The 15725-nt window shown below is 41.5% G+C and overlaps 1 protein-coding gene across 1 annotated transcript in view; it reads left to right on the forward strand.

The window, feature by feature from the left end:
* The window catches only part of LOC142557026 (uncharacterized), a 57984-nt gene extending 55735 nt beyond the window's left edge, over positions 1-2249 (forward strand). Inside the window, exon 2 of the mRNA XM_075668571.1 lies at positions 1848-2249. Within this exon, the coding sequence (XP_075524686.1) occupies positions 1848-2164 (317 nt within the window). The 3' untranslated portion in view covers positions 2165-2249. The remainder of the gene's footprint in view (positions 1-1847) is intronic.
* The last annotated feature ends 13476 nt before the right edge of the window (positions 2250-15725 follow it).

Below are 15725 nucleotides of genomic sequence, written 5' to 3' on the forward strand. Positions count from 1 at the left end.
GTGGCATTTTCATGAGACATTAATGGGCGAGTACTGCAAGAAGCTGTCGTTAGGAGCACCTACTGATCTTGATCATGTGGGCCTCACTCCTTTTATTGTTTATATGGGATCTAGCAGCCCGAAAACATATTGTGCGATTGCACTTTGGCGATGTACTGAATGTTTGTGCCGAATGACTGTTTTCCAAGAACATATTAATAATTAAAATAGAAATTTTGCTGTACTCGGTAATTTTTTTGTGTTCTTGATCGTGAATCTTGGCACCAGGAAATCGTATGAAACAAGATCTTATCAACGAAGTTCTGTTGTACTTAAGTAAATAGATGGGTGTATTTTGCAATGTTGCACATACAATGTTGCAATGTTACACGAACTTTGATTATTTAGACAAATCAGAATGGCTAACCATATCTGGGCTCTATATGCAGCTGCTATATACATGCAGGATAATGAGTTATGCATAGTGATGTAGTGGGTTGTCTATCCATGTGTGTGTATGGTAGTATCAGTGACCAGAGAACTGATTGATGAAAAGGTTAGTTGCAGTTTGCATTCATGGAGGCTATAGAAAAACAAGCGTGGAAAATGTTTATAGTGTACTAATTGAAAGAAACAATACTTTGCTTAATGTACATAAATGTTGTGCTCTCGACCTGCAAATGGGGTACCATTGCAACCTCTCAAAATGCTGTTTATTCTTTTGTTTTTTAACTTTCACGCATTTCTAATTTCCTTCCATAATGACAATTCAGAACATGAGTTGAGATATCCCCACTGATGTGAAGATTGTGTCTCGTATTGACTAATGCAAGCACTGTTTTCATCGTTAAACAAGCGTGAATATTTTTTCTTCTTCCCAACCAGCCTAAAAAAATGACGTCTGACGCTCCATGTGGCAAAAACATGACAATGGAATATCCTAACGTGTAACCTTTCATTAATATACATTGCTGCTGGGCCTTTCTTTATTTTAATATTGAAAAGCTATACATTTTTCTGTATTTATTGTCAGACGGCCACTTTTCTACTCACAACAACCGAAGACTTAGCTGTGCATTTAAGTTACTTATTGTAACTTACCATGTGCAGCTAAGTTTTCTATTTTAGCGAGTATAATACTGCTGCTGCCATTGCATGACGTAAGGAACACACTCTCATGTGCATGCAAGAAAGTTGTTTTGTTTTGGATCACTTGTCTATTGGCAGAATCAGATGCCGATGGCATGGCATGACATATGTGTGCAATTATAAAGAAAACAGCACTAGAAATATATGTAAGGTGTGCACAGCAACACGCATATATTGTAGCAGCTTTTTATTTCAAAAAGTGGCTGAAATGGTCAAAACACAGATGGTTAATGAAAGTAGCACTCTCTCCTGCAAAAGCCAGCCATTGTTCTGCTTTCCCCAATTTGCAAGCTCTCACTTCTCATTGTAATGTGAAAAAAAAAAAAGAAAAAGCATGCAATAGATAGTTACTTTTGTGAATGCATAATGCAGTATTGCATATACAAAGTAATTTGACTATATTAAGCATGGCATCAGTATCCCTTGCAAAGTCCGAAGTCTGTGTATCCGACCTCTGTGTATTGGCTGCATGAGTTTCTATCTACTAAGGATGGTTACGGTTATTTACACGCAGAAAGATAGACGGTTGTGTGAGACATCCTGCACAAGCACACTGCTGGCGTGACAGTAATGCTATATGGTTTGAGTAGTCCCAGGTTATCATACATTTTGCCTACAATGTGGCCATACTTTTTGATTTGCCAGTGGTAGCACTTTAGTTCCATCATATCTGTGACGCATTATCGTACCACCTTTCTGTGCTCCCTGTGACATTGCAGGTTCCTTGCCATTGGAGTCCCTGGAGCAGGACCAGTCGCTCGCTTCCATGCGTGGCTCACTGCATTCCTGCCGGCTGTGCCCCTATGTGACTGAGTCCAAGGACCACATGAAGGCACATCTGCGCATACACACGGGCGAGCGCCCTTACAAGTGCCACCTCTGCCCCAAGAGGTTCACTCAGTGTTGCAACCTGACACGGCATGTGCGCAGCCACGCTGGAGAACGCCCCTTTATCTGTGTGCACTGCGGCGCATCCTATTCGCGGAAGAGCAACCTCTCCAATCACATGGCCTGTCATGCAGGGATGAAGCCATAAAAATCGGAGGCAGACGCCTTTCTTTTTTTTTTTAGATCAACTGATGAATAAATTGTTAATGGCAGATGGGGATTGATGAACTGCACTGAAAGCTGTCCTGCTCTCTCACTCATAGAGTTTGTTGTAATATTACATACGGAAGTGTGCATATTTCGCTTCAAGTCCTCAAAGAATGATTGTGCACATGCCGCTCCACTGTTCTTGCCCAAATTCCACTGAAAGATTGCATGTTGGAGTCTACATCACTCGATGTAACACTTGGCACAGTTACTTGGCTGTTTTTTAAAGAAAGTAATTATTAACTGCTTTAGTCTGTGAGGAAAATGGCTACTGCGAAGACGGCGCTAGCACATACTTGTGTTGCCGCCTGCTGGCAGCTACAGAAAGCAGCCATTCAGGGAGGGTTGCTGCATGTCTGAGGGGAGTGGGCAACACGTAACTGTGTTGACCGCTCACAAGTAACTGTTCCATGTGTTATACTGAGTGATCTAGACTTTAAGATGCGATTTCAAGCAAGTATAATGCGAAATTCAAGCAAGTATAATGCAGAAGTAAGTGCAAAATCTTTTTTTGAACACTTCAAGCGAAATATGCACACCCCTGTAAATGGAAGTTACTCCACCATTTATTAAATTTCATAAAGAATCTCTTTATGGGACTTCACAGCTGTGCCAGCCTATTGAAGATTTGGCTTGCTTTTAATGGATTGGCCTAAAATATGTTCATGACCTTGAAGGTATATATTTCTTGAAATTGGTCATTACATAAGAAGTTAGCAAATAAAACAGGAATGGCCACTTGAAACCAGGCTTTAATGAGTAGTAGAATGGGCAAAATTTCTTGTCTTTCCTGTAAATTTATTAGCTGATTGATGACATAGTTTCCATTTGATATTATTCTGCTTTCCAGTTAATGTGCTGATGTGTAAATAGCAAGATCTTGTTTACCTGCCGTGGTTGCTTAGTAGCTATGGTGTTGGGCTGCTAAGCATTTCGATGGAGCCAAATACGAAAACATCCGTGTACTTAGATTTAGGTACACATTAAAGAACCCCAGGTGGTCCAAATTTCCGGAGTCCTCCACTACTGCATGCCTCATAATCAGTTTGTGGTTTTCGCACATAAAACACCATCATTTAATTTTAGGTTTTATTTATTAATACAAGAATACATGTTGGACTTGTTAGACAGTGGGACATGTTGCACACTGTTCCACTACAAAATATTGTTACAGCTGAAGCGTTCTCAAGCTATTCTTGAGTTGGAATGCATAGCTTAAGCGGAACTTGTTCTTTATCTTAAAATGTCCTGTATTGGACTTGCGGTTGAGCATTAGCAAACCCCATAACCCTGGTTGTCATCGGGACACCATGGCAATGACATGATCAAGTTGGCACTGGAACTTTTCAGAAGCCATCGGTGATGTTTACTGATGTCATGTGGGGATATCAACTCGAGCTGGTATCAGGTCTTCAAATGGTGTCAGTGGGTTTTGCCTCTAGCCAGAACCAACTGCTATGATATCCAGATATGCAGACTAGTGGGCAAATTGTTGTGGAGGCTTACTGGTGTAGGCACTTTAATTAAGTTCATCACTTCAATTAAATTAAGAACTGGATAGATCCTATCCCTTTCTATGACATGCCACACTTATCTATATGTCACTCAGAGTTGCTTAGATTTTAAAAAAAATGAATATGGAAAACTGAGAATCCATCAGCCCTGTGCAGTGGGCACTGTGAAGACTGTGGTTTAGCATTGGTTCGATAGGCATTCGTTCAGTCATATGACTGGTGTTCACAGGCCGAGATGAACTGCATGCCTATCACTGACTCAAGGCTGCAGTTTCTCTACAATTTCTTGCCCTGGCCTTAATTGTGTTTGCTTCCCTTTTGTGTAGGAAGAATTTCATGTGCTAGTAGCATGTAGTTCATCCAAGCAAAAAAAGAATGATCTTTATTAATTTTTCTCCCCCACTATTTAGCGTCCATTGTCATAATTGTGCTGTACCTTTCTGAGTCAAAAGGCTTGGCTTGGACTACAATTCTTTTGCGGCTGTTGACTAACCTGCCATACAGTGGGCACAGCTTGAGGCTGGAAGGCACTTGTGGGATGCAATTTTGTGTAGTGCACTTGGAGGAGCTGACATATCTCTCTGGCCAAGCACTTGGCTGGCATGCAATGAACCAAGGTTGTAACCTTGGGGTGGTTTGTCATCTTTGTTAAATGCAAAAAGCATATTTGGATACCCTGCCTCGCTTTGATTTTTCTATATAGCCTGGATATGATGATCGCATAAAAAGGATTTAAAAAATCTAGCCCCTACAAGAAATTGAACCTGGGCTTGCAGCTTGGTAAATTTGAAGTTATCCTTGGCACCACACCAAGAGTTGGGAAGGCGTGCAGAATTCATGCTACAGTACAGCTTAAGAGCACCACCACTGTCCTACTGTCACAATATTGCGTGGAGGGTTAGGAGGCCTCCAGAGATGCAAAGTGCTTATGGTTGTAAAATCGACAAATCCAAATGGACGCACAGTCATGCTCTGCTCAATTGCCTGTAATGTATGATAAATAAAGTATGTGTGCTGTGCAAATTCTCTTGTACAACTAAGACAATCATTGCGTATGTGTTGTGCTGGAATTGTGATGCCAGAATTTCTTTTGCGATGGCCAAGTAGACTTTATTCTTTCAATACATACAGAGAACTCCCTCTTGATTGCCTAAGTAAACAAACAAAAACTGAAGTTTTAATTTGCTTTTGTTGGAAGCTTTTAAAAAAGGCGTAATTATTTTTGTTCCTATAAAAACAAACTTCTCACGAAGAAAATACAATACTGCTGTTTGCACCATATTGCACCATACTGACAATGTCTTTATTGTAACATTGATAATGTTCGTCGTGAGCCTTTTATTTATCCCTGAGAAGTGTGCTTATCAGTGTTTGTGTGGCTTTCCTTCATCCTACCTTCATTATTTTTGTGCCCAAGTTAGAATATGTGCGTTTGACCCTTCAGCTGCCTTTGCACCTAATATAACTTGCAGAATTTCTTTCCTGCGAGAACTATTTATAAAAGCTGGTTTATTGCGATAGCAGTTAGTACGCTGTTTGCCCCTGGAACGACCTAAAGGGGTGCTGCAAGCGCTGCTCGCGTAATGTCAGGGGCACGCGCTAGCGCCTGTCGTCTGCTACAGTTCAGGCGGCATTTAGACTCTTCATGCAACGTTTCTGTTTGTTCACTCCTATTTTCCATGCTAGTATGGTTTATGACGATCCTCTTAAATATATTTGTGTTATTTCTTCGTTCTTCAGAATTTATGCAAAGAGCTTGTTTTTTAGACAACATGTTTCTGAAAGGAAATGCCCCGGTGCTAGCTGATGCAGCCCAGTCCAATTCATTGCAGGTTTTTCGTACCCAATTCTACACTCTGCAGTGGTAGTTCATGTCAGTAATAAAAGCATAAGCACAAAATCATAGAATAGAACAATCAAGTTAAGCAACCATACTTGTCGTGGTGCAACAAGCATGTTACTAACGCTGGCTATTTATGGCTCGTGCATAGTTTATTTTGATCTGAACCCACTGATACACTTACTTGTTTGCTCATGACAAGTAGTTCTTGGTAAAATATTGAATTTTTTTCAGTTCTTCACGACAACGTTCAGCAGTAGCACGAGGACTGAACACTGTAGTCAACATTCTGCCGCTTCTGTTTGCTTTATTAACTTCTTCTCAAAGTGAGGCCATTCTTTGCCAGTTAATATTAAACTGCGGTAATTTGCAGCAAAGCTGACAGGCTTTCAGCTGTTTACAGCTTAGAAAAAGGCATGTACCAAAATTATCTTTTCTTTGCTACATGTTCAGCTCATTTCAGCCATTTACAGGTGCTTGTTGCTTAAGGAAGAATTAGAAATGGATCCTTTTACCAACACTGACACAGCTGCTTGGCCCAAATTTTTGTCCGAAATATGCCTTCTAGACCATATGGCTGCATCCAGCACAAAGCCAAAGCCTCATTTATTAGTAGTAGGAGGGACCTTGAAGATATCATTATTCACCAGATAAAGTAAACGATAAAGTGACTGCATACTACACTTCTAATGTCTCGTGCTCCCTGAGACTTTGCAGGTCTTTTGCTGTCGGGGTCCCTGTAGCAGTATTAGTCACTTGTGTCCTTGTGTGACGGGCTGCATTCCTGCAGGCAGCACATTTACAAGACTGACAGGAAGGCCTGCATGAAAAACGCCTGCTCTCTCATATTGGTGAGTGCTCCTTCGAGTGCCATCTCTGCCCAATCAGGTTCACTTGGGATTGGCACCTGACTGACTGGCACCTGGCACCTCTGCCCGAATGCATTCACTGACAGTTCCACCTTCAAGCGGCATATGTGCAGACATGCAGCAGAGCATCCCTTTTCCTGTAAGCACTCGGTGCATCCTTTTCCCAGGACAACCTCTTGTACCACATGTCCTGTCACACCAGGAAGACGCCCTAAAGTCAGAGGTGGGGACTCCTTTTCTAGACTATCTAGACTAACCGATTTATTTATATTTTAGTGCATAGCATTTCTTGGCTAGGTGCCCGGGTTTTTTTTCTGCACCGTTCCGTTTGTCCTTCCATTTCGTGTCTGAAAAAACCCGTACTACCATCTACGTGTGAACAGGTGAACTTCTGTAGATACTCAAACTTCCGTACATTTACTAGCGCTTACTTGTGGTGTCACAAACCTCCGACACAACATTTTAAAAGCCAGCATGGGAGTGATGGTTAAGGCATACATTTGCCTGAATGAACTTCATCCTCCTAGCTGTTAAACTGTTACTGTTAAATAAACTACATTAAATAAACATTGTTTTCTACATGTGCATGTGTTTTAATTTGGCATTTATGTATGTCCTGTTTGTCAAGAACTGGCCCTCTCTCTTGTTTCATGTGGGTTTAGCAGAACAAGTGGGAGTCTATAGCCAAAATTGTGGTGGCATACACTGGATGCTAATCTACCCAAGTAGGTGCAAGAAGCACTGAAATACGTTTATTGTCTCGACTTGCAATATTCATACCTTGAAGTGCATTTTCTTCTTTAATTAGCTTAGGTTGCGTTACCTGGGATAGAGGATATTCAGGAATAATATGAAAGGAAAGAAGTTGGAGTGATATATAGTAGATACGGTCTGATATGGTGCTTCCACTCAAGGTCATTTGACATTGCAATTATTTTTACCTGATTGGGCTGGCATATTAGTGAAGCAAGACACACTTTTTATCTTGAATTTTATGGCTTTCACAGGAAGCAGTGCAGTCAGCCTAGAGGGTTTGTGCTACTGCACTAAGATTCAGCATTTCTGGATCTGGTGAAATGCTGTTTTATTTGAAATTAATTATAGCACCTTTCTATATATAATGTGACAGTTGTGAACTTTGTTCAGTGAACTGCATTTGTTTTCACTGTACACGTTGCTGATATACATTAAATGTCATTGCTGCAGTACTGCACGGTGTTCCTAGAGTTATCCCCTTTCTCTCTTTCTTTACTGTTTCAGAAGCTGGTATTGTGTTATTTTAGCTAACATATTTTATGTATGTCATATTGACTGCTAATAAAAGATGAATACAGAGAAGGAAAAACACAACGCAATGACACGGAAGCGACCACATAGGTGGTAATTAAAAGTTACCACCCATACACGAATAAAGACGAATAAAAGACAAAAAAAAGCTTTTGTCTTTTATTCATCTTTTACTAGCTGCCAATATGACATGCAGTAAACACCAACTAGGCCAAAGTCAAGTTCTGAAGATTTTATGTGCTGTTGCTAAATAAAGTTGCGATGAACATGTGCTTCTTATGCCATGTTCGTAGCAATCTTTATTTGTTTTATTCCCACTTCTTTTGTATAACTTTGTGATGGCACCAGAAATGAGCTCATCTAGTGGGTATTTATGTAATGCTCAGTACTTTTACCTAGTATGTTTTGGCAAGTCTGTAGCTGTATGCTACGAGTGGATGGCCTGTGACAGTCAAACTACAAGTGTCAACGTGCACTAATGCACTCTGTTTAATAGGTACCATCCAGGTAGCAGCTGATCAAGGCCATTGTTGTGAGACATGTGTACCCTCTGAAAGGTGGCCAAAGGACAACTAGTACCCCCGTATTCTGAATAAATATTGTGTTATGGTGCTTCCTAATTTGGGTTGATCTCAGAGATAGTCATGTTGAGATTTGATTACGCTAGCCTCTGTATATACTGCATAATTTATTAGGCACAATTTTCTACGTATGAATGATATCACTACGTGACCTTAAATTTACAAGGAAACATACAAAGTACTGATTTCGAGTGCACCTGTTTATGTAGAATATATTTTTCTCACATTTGCATTGCTTCCTTGAAGGCAACATTGCTGGTTGATCTTACTGCGAGTGTTTTCACCCTTCAAGCAAGCAACTTGTCACTCTGCTTCTCTCACTCGTTCTTGAATAAATAGGTAAATAAAGAGATAAATAAATAAGTAAATAATTAAGTATAAAGAAAACAACAACTGGTACAGTGTATGTAGGAGTTGTGTGCAAAGTTTGAGCAGATAGCCTTCCTCTAGCGGGTGGATAGCTTTCTCAAAAGTGCTAATAAGTGGCTCGGCTTGTTCAAAAACTGTATAAAATATGCAGGATGCAGGATGTTTAATCTGATGAAAGTAGCTAGAAATTTGATGTAAACATAAAATGACCAGAGAATGTGGCAAGCTATTCATTTGAAGTGACAGACCCGAATGAACTTGTCGAACAGGGCTTCTCAGTCCGGTCTAAAGCTTCTCTTGGACCCCACGTTATGTTATGCATAGTGTTTCCAATTCTGCTTTATGGAATGATTTCCTGTGGCACTTCTACATGTAATGACAAAATTGAAAATTCAGGATTTTTATGTTTTAGAAGGAGTGTGTTTTTCTAGTCACTTTTTGGTTTGTCCCACACTAAAGTGATGCAAAGAACGTTCCACATGCACGAAATTCACACTGTGCTGTTAAGCCAGCTCAGATTTAATGGTTGATGATTTGCCTAAACTAACCAGCAAGGAGTTGATAATAGCATACAAAACAAGAGAGGAGTATCATTACCCATTCTCGAGGCACACCCATAGCTCTCCACTGCAGCATGTTTACAGCTTGCAAGCTTCCGTGAGAAAAGCTGTGCATAACACTTGAAGACATATTTATTATTAAATTCTCTTTGTTAGACTGCACAACGTGTTTTATACGCTGATAATGAATTTCGCGAGTTGAACTCGTATTGGAAGTGGTTTTATCCATGGTATAGCTGGTCAGAAAATCCGAACTTAACCTCTCTTGAAAATGACACACTTGAAGATAGTATCTCTGCTAGTAAAATGCTTGTTGCTGAGAAACAATTTGTGTTTGTACAAAATGTAATCTATCATAAGGATCTTGCATTTTATTATACAGTCTACGCTCTTTACAACAGACCCGCATACAACAAACTTTCGGATATAACAGACCATATTTCAGCCTTAGTTTGTTGTATCTGTTTTATTAATGCAATGAAGTTCTAACGGACCATGCTACAACGGACTATCGGCTACAGCAGACGAAATTAGCGGCAATTTTTGTCAAAATCGGGCGTATAAAACAAACTTTTGCCGTGTTGACACGGGCTGGCAACTGACTTGCGAGGGTCAGCCAGCGATTGCGGCTCAATATCCTGAGCGCGAGGGAGGGAGGAAAGCGGGGTGGAAGCACACCGTCTTTCGTGTGTGAGGCATGGGGGGAAAAAAAGTGTGGGGGAAGGGGGCTCTACTTCAGTGGCTACTGTTAACGGCGCAGCCGCACAGATGCCGTTTCTTCAAAGTGATCTGCAATGTGGACAAAGTGTACCCAGTGCCGGTAGCTTCGCGTGTGCTGTGCTTTGAACGTTTAGTTTGCGTTGAAGTGAGAGACAGCACCAAGGTCAATTAGCTCACTGCTGCTGCCGCGCTTATCTTGCTTAATTTGCTGTCGCAACCAGTGCTTCGCTTTTTGGCCGAAACTGAGACTTTTGTGTTTGTTTTTTACTTTGGATGTTCGTCACTCACTCTTTGAAATAAAGTTGTTAAACATTGCAACGAAAGTTTTGGAAGTGAGGCGTTTCAGATATTACAAACTTAGGATAAAACGGGTGTTTTATTGGATTATCAGTGTCCATTGTAATGAGAGTTGACTGTAAGAACTAGCAGTCTTGTTCAAGTTCTCATCCTCAGGTTAGGGCATGTGCTACTCTAACCATCTGTTAATGAATAAGTTCTTACATGGAAAGAAGGCACGATGGATAAGACTTGCTTGTGGCTATGAAAATGATTATAGCAGTAGCAGTAGTCATCTAGCCACCCTAAACCACTGCGTAGGGGTTAGAGTGCGCAGGAATATGGTCAAATGGGTTCTAATGGCACTTGGGGTGCGTGCATTCTAGTGAAATGCGCAGTAGTTAATTATACTTTGGCACTGTGGCAGCCAATTCACATTAGAGCACGTCACCAGGAACTTTCTGCTGTTTGAAGGAAGATCTTGCACCACTGAGTAGGCTATAGAGATATCTCGTTGTCTGGTGTTTTCAGCCTTGTGGATTAGATTACGTTATTCTCTAACCAGGAAAAATACTTCTCACATGGTCTTATTAACGCATACAGGGCACTTTTCAGCAAGTGTGTGACTTTTTTATGCAAATACGTAAAGCCTTTGTATAGACCGTATCTGGAACTGTAATCTGACATTACAACATGGCAAGTTGTCCTCGTTTCTCTGAAGCTTTTTAGTGATGAAAAAGTCAAGGAACATCTAATTATTCAGTGACTGTAGAAGAGACTTCACCAGTACTCGCCAATCAAGCTTTTGATGTGCTGAATGAGCGCTGGCAGGAGCATTGGGACACATGGTGTTTGGAAAAGGTGGTGTTGTTATCAAGGCTGTGAGCAAATAGAAATCTGTGTTCAAGACAACAGTGCTCTTACATTGAAAAAAATATATATATTCCAGTCTTAAGCAGAGGCTTTGCATGAGTTCATGAATAATTGTTCTCAATAGCTACGTGAGATCCTAATGTGCTGTGAACTTTAACATCATGGCCCCAACTTAAATATTTCTGTTGATATGAAGGGGAAAAGTTTGTCTGTATTGTTACCATTTGTGCTGGCTTTGATATTGACCTTTATGTTGTTACAGATCTGTCCATGCCTCTTTGAAAATGTCCTCCGAAATGTGCACTTCAGGCTTTGCCAGGAAACCAGCTGACCAGATTCTTCACTGAAAGAATTCACTTGTTTGCTCTGTTACATGACACAGTTTGATATAGGCTTGATTTAGCATTGCAGCAGTGATATGACTGTATACTGATTAAGACCAATGACTTTCTTGTCTGGAACAAATGTACTCCACTGTATTGCACTGTACTAATGCATCAGGAATGCAGTACTGCAACTTTGCAATGTGCGAATGTAGTTCAGTCAAGGTAATATATAGTGTGGGTTTTTGCCTGTCATATATTTTCAGTAGTTTGTGCTTGTGTTCAGCAGTGTTAGTGACAAAAATATAAACTGGTAGGTAGGTTACCTTCTGTAGTTTTTAGTTTCATATTGCTTTTGATGAGGCAATACAAAAATGATTATAGTAAATATTTATAATGCACTAATAACGGCAAACAATCCTTTGTTTAATGCGCTGAAATATGGCTGATTTCTCTTCCATCAACAAATGTGGTTCCATTCTGACATTTATGAATGCTTTGTTCATTTCTATTTTCATTTTATATGTCTTTGATTTTCTTTCAGATTGATTCTTTCTTTCATATTTTATTCCACAATTATCATGTGTTCAAATATTAGTTGATTGTTTTGTTGAGCCTCGTGGTGTGAAGAACATGTAATACTTAGTTTAATAGGCGAGTACATATGCATTGTTGCATATAAAAAGTAGTTTTACTTTATAGGCAGAATATCAAGATTGCGTGCCAAATCCGATCTTTATGTATCGCCAGCAGCAGTTTGTGTGTATCTAAGATAGTTATTTTTGTATACAGAGATAGGAACTTCTGTGGGACATGCTGCATCAGTGCACTGTTGCCATGACAGTAATCGATGGGTTGTGTAGTCCAAGGTTATAGCATATTTTGCCACCAACCATGGCAATCCTTTTTACGGGAAAGCTGCGTAGCTCTGCCTCTAATTGGTCCGTCATCTCCATAGGCAAAAACTTGGGAGACGCGTTCCGCTTGTGTGACTGCGTTCCTTGCAGCACCAGCAGGTGGCATTCACATCTGCGGCATCAGCGGGAGGCATGCGTGCCGCTGGGTTCCCTGCGGCAGACGCAGGTGGCGCTCACATCCACGGCAGCAGCGATGTCACTTTATGGGGGAAAGAACCAAAAGAAGCAGAAAGCTCGCCTTCGCACATAGCATTGGCCACGAGTGCTTCCTGGTTAAGAGAACAGTTGCATAAGCTGCGGCTGCCAGGAAGGGACAACTGCTGCTTCTCAGCATGAAGCAGGGACTGACGTAACACCGCTTCCACATCTAAAAAAAGAACCTGCCTAGCAACTGACTTGTGTTGTGACAGTACTATGGGAAGGCCATGTATAGTGAGGACTCCTGAAGAGCAGCGTGCATACGAAGTGTGGCAAAAGTGTGGTTAAGTGCATTTCTCTTCTCTCTGGTCTACTCTTTGTAGGTGCACGAAGTAGTGGCGCAAGCCAAGTCACAGGCCATTGAAACATCTTAGGCTTAGGGGAAGCGCATGTGAATGTTATGAATGTCATGTGAATAATTAGGGGAAGCGCATGTGAATGTTACCATGTGAATAATTTCAAGTTACATCGTGAAGGGTAATCGTTGTAGTTGTCGCTTACAGTTTCGCTGTCCAACCACCTGCAGAGCGTGGACTGGAGACAATTTTTTTTTTTTATTGCTACCTGTAGCAGATTAGTTCCATCAAGTTTGTAACGCCTCATTTGCATTGCTTTCTCGTGCTCCTTGTGGCTATGCAGATTGCTCATCGTCGGGGTCCCCCTTGGAGCAGTGCCAGTCACTCGTGTCCGTGCATGGTGAGCTGCATTCCTGTGGGCCGCTCGCTGTCAAGACTGATGAAAAGCCCTGCGCAGACGAACACACGAGCACACGTGCACGCAAGGGCCCCTTGAAGTGCCACCTCTGCTCGAGCACATTCGGTCGCGCTTCGGAAATGAAACGGCACATGCGCAGCCACACGGGCGAGCGCCCCTTCCCGTGCCATCTGTGCTCGAATACATTCTCCGACAGCACCACCCTAAAGCGACATGTGCGCGCCCACACGGGAGAGCGTCTCTACAAGTGCCACCTGTGCCCAAACACGTTCACAAAGAATGGCAACCTGAAGCAGCATCTGCTCACACACACGGGCAAGCGCCCTTTCCGCTGCCACCTCTGCCCGGAGACATTCTCTCGAAGTTACACCCTAAAGCGACATCTGTTCACGCACACAGGAGAGCGTCCCTTTTCCTGCGTGCACTGCGGCCTGTCCTTTTTGCGGAAGGACCAGCTCTTGTATCACGTGTCCGATCACACAAGGGAGAAGCCCTAAAATAAAGCTCCGGTGCATGAAGTTCTTTTGTAGATCAACTGATATATCAATGTTTTATTGCAGTACGAGATTCATAAATTGTGTTAAGAGGTTTCCAGATCTCTGAACCATAGATTTTCTTGCAGTATTATCTAGAAGAAAGTTGACTGCACTGTCTATGGGAATTTCCTAAATACCCCCTTCATGTGATTTCATTGTTATGCCAGCATATTGAAGGTTTGGCTTGCCTTGAGGGTGGATTGGCTTGAAATGAGCTCATGACTGTGCAAATAAGTTTTCTGAATTTACACATAATATAAAAATTAGCAAAGAAAACAGAAACATATAATTGAAACCAGAGCACAGTAGTGGGTGCCAAAGTTATGCAACTACTCTCAGGTCTCGGAAGCATCTTCGTATAAATATCTCGGAGTTCACCTTGCTCCTAACCTGTCCTGGGCATCCCACGTCACCGCCATTTGTGCCAAAGCCTCACAAACTTTGAGGTATTTACGAAGAAACTTAAAGAACGCCCCAACCAGCGTCTGGAAGCTTGCATATGGAACATTTGTCCGGCCTCAACTAGAATTTGCAATCCCTGTGTGGCCGCCTCATCAGAAATATCTAATCGATATGCTAGAAGCCGTACAGAACAGAGCAGCACGTTTTATTTCTTGCGATTATTACTATTCTCATAGCGTAACTGAGGTTAAACAAAATCATGACATCATTTCACTTGAAACTCGCTGTTGCATCACACCTCTCTGTTTGTTCCACAAGTACGTTCATGGTAATAGGCTGTCTCCGCTACCTCTCGAAACGCCTTTGCGCAAGTCAAAACGGCTCCATAACAATTTCAGTTACTCGCGCATCTTCGATCACACATTAACCTACAACAGCACAGCCCTTCCACATGTCATTTCTCTGTGGAACGATTTGCCAGATGCTATCGCTTCCTTAACAAACCATGATTCCTTCCGCAACCAAGTCGGCAGTCATCTTTCAGTAACACCCTTGTAATCTGTTCACCGACTTATTGCTTTTCATTGTTATTTCTCAGTTGCATTCTGGTTTGTGCTGTACATCAGTTACATTTTGAAAGTATGCTGTATCTCTTGTGTTTGAATGCTTTGTATTAGAAATGTATAAGTGCCACTTGCAACATATGTTTACTAGCTCTTATAGTACTGTTTCCGTCTATACCCGCCCTTACGTCATGCTCCTATGGGTGCCTGTAAGGTTTTTTGTAAAGAAATAAATAAATTCCTTTTTTTTTTCGGCCAATTGCATTGGGACTTTATGAAGGAATGAAATTTAATAATACATGTCAGCTTTTTTTGTGTGCATTCCACAGGATATAGCTGAGATTAGGCACTGACTAGCTCCTAGACTGGTCTGCAAGACAATACTCTTGCCTATATTGGACTCCGACCTGCGATTAATAATCGTAAAAAGAAAAAAATTCAGCAGAGAAACTTAACACTGTTTAAGCTTGGGAGTGCGAAAGCATTATAGTAGTCCCTTTGGTGGAATGTTCTCTTTCCACACGTTCCTTGTTCGCACGAGTTCTCGCCTACGTTCTAACTGCGCCTCAATAAGACCAAATGAAAACATGCCAAGCATCTCAATGAGGTCACTTCCTATGAGGGGTCATAACTTGAAGGATCGCTCAGCAGCGTTCAATTGGACATTAATACTTTTTACTTGATGCGATCGTTTCATGGATTCACGACGTGGCGCCACTTCCTCCTCATTAGCTGTGTTTTCACATGCCTAATGACGCACTTACTAGGCCTCACCTTTCAACGTGACATGTGCGATGACACGCACGCTAGGCACATCTTTAGCTAACCAGAACCATTGAGCCGCCATGGCATCGGGGAAGCGTGCTCATCTCGCACCCTGGAGGCCTAGGTTCGATTCCCATCCCAACTAAAATTTTAAAAATTATTATTTTTAAAGCTAATAATTTACTTTGTTTACAG

Source organism: Dermacentor variabilis, chromosome 9 (genome assembly GCF_050947875.1).
Source record: "Dermacentor variabilis isolate Ectoservices chromosome 9, ASM5094787v1, whole genome shotgun sequence".
Taxonomy (NCBI): Eukaryota; Metazoa; Arthropoda; class Arachnida; order Ixodida; family Ixodidae; genus Dermacentor; species Dermacentor variabilis.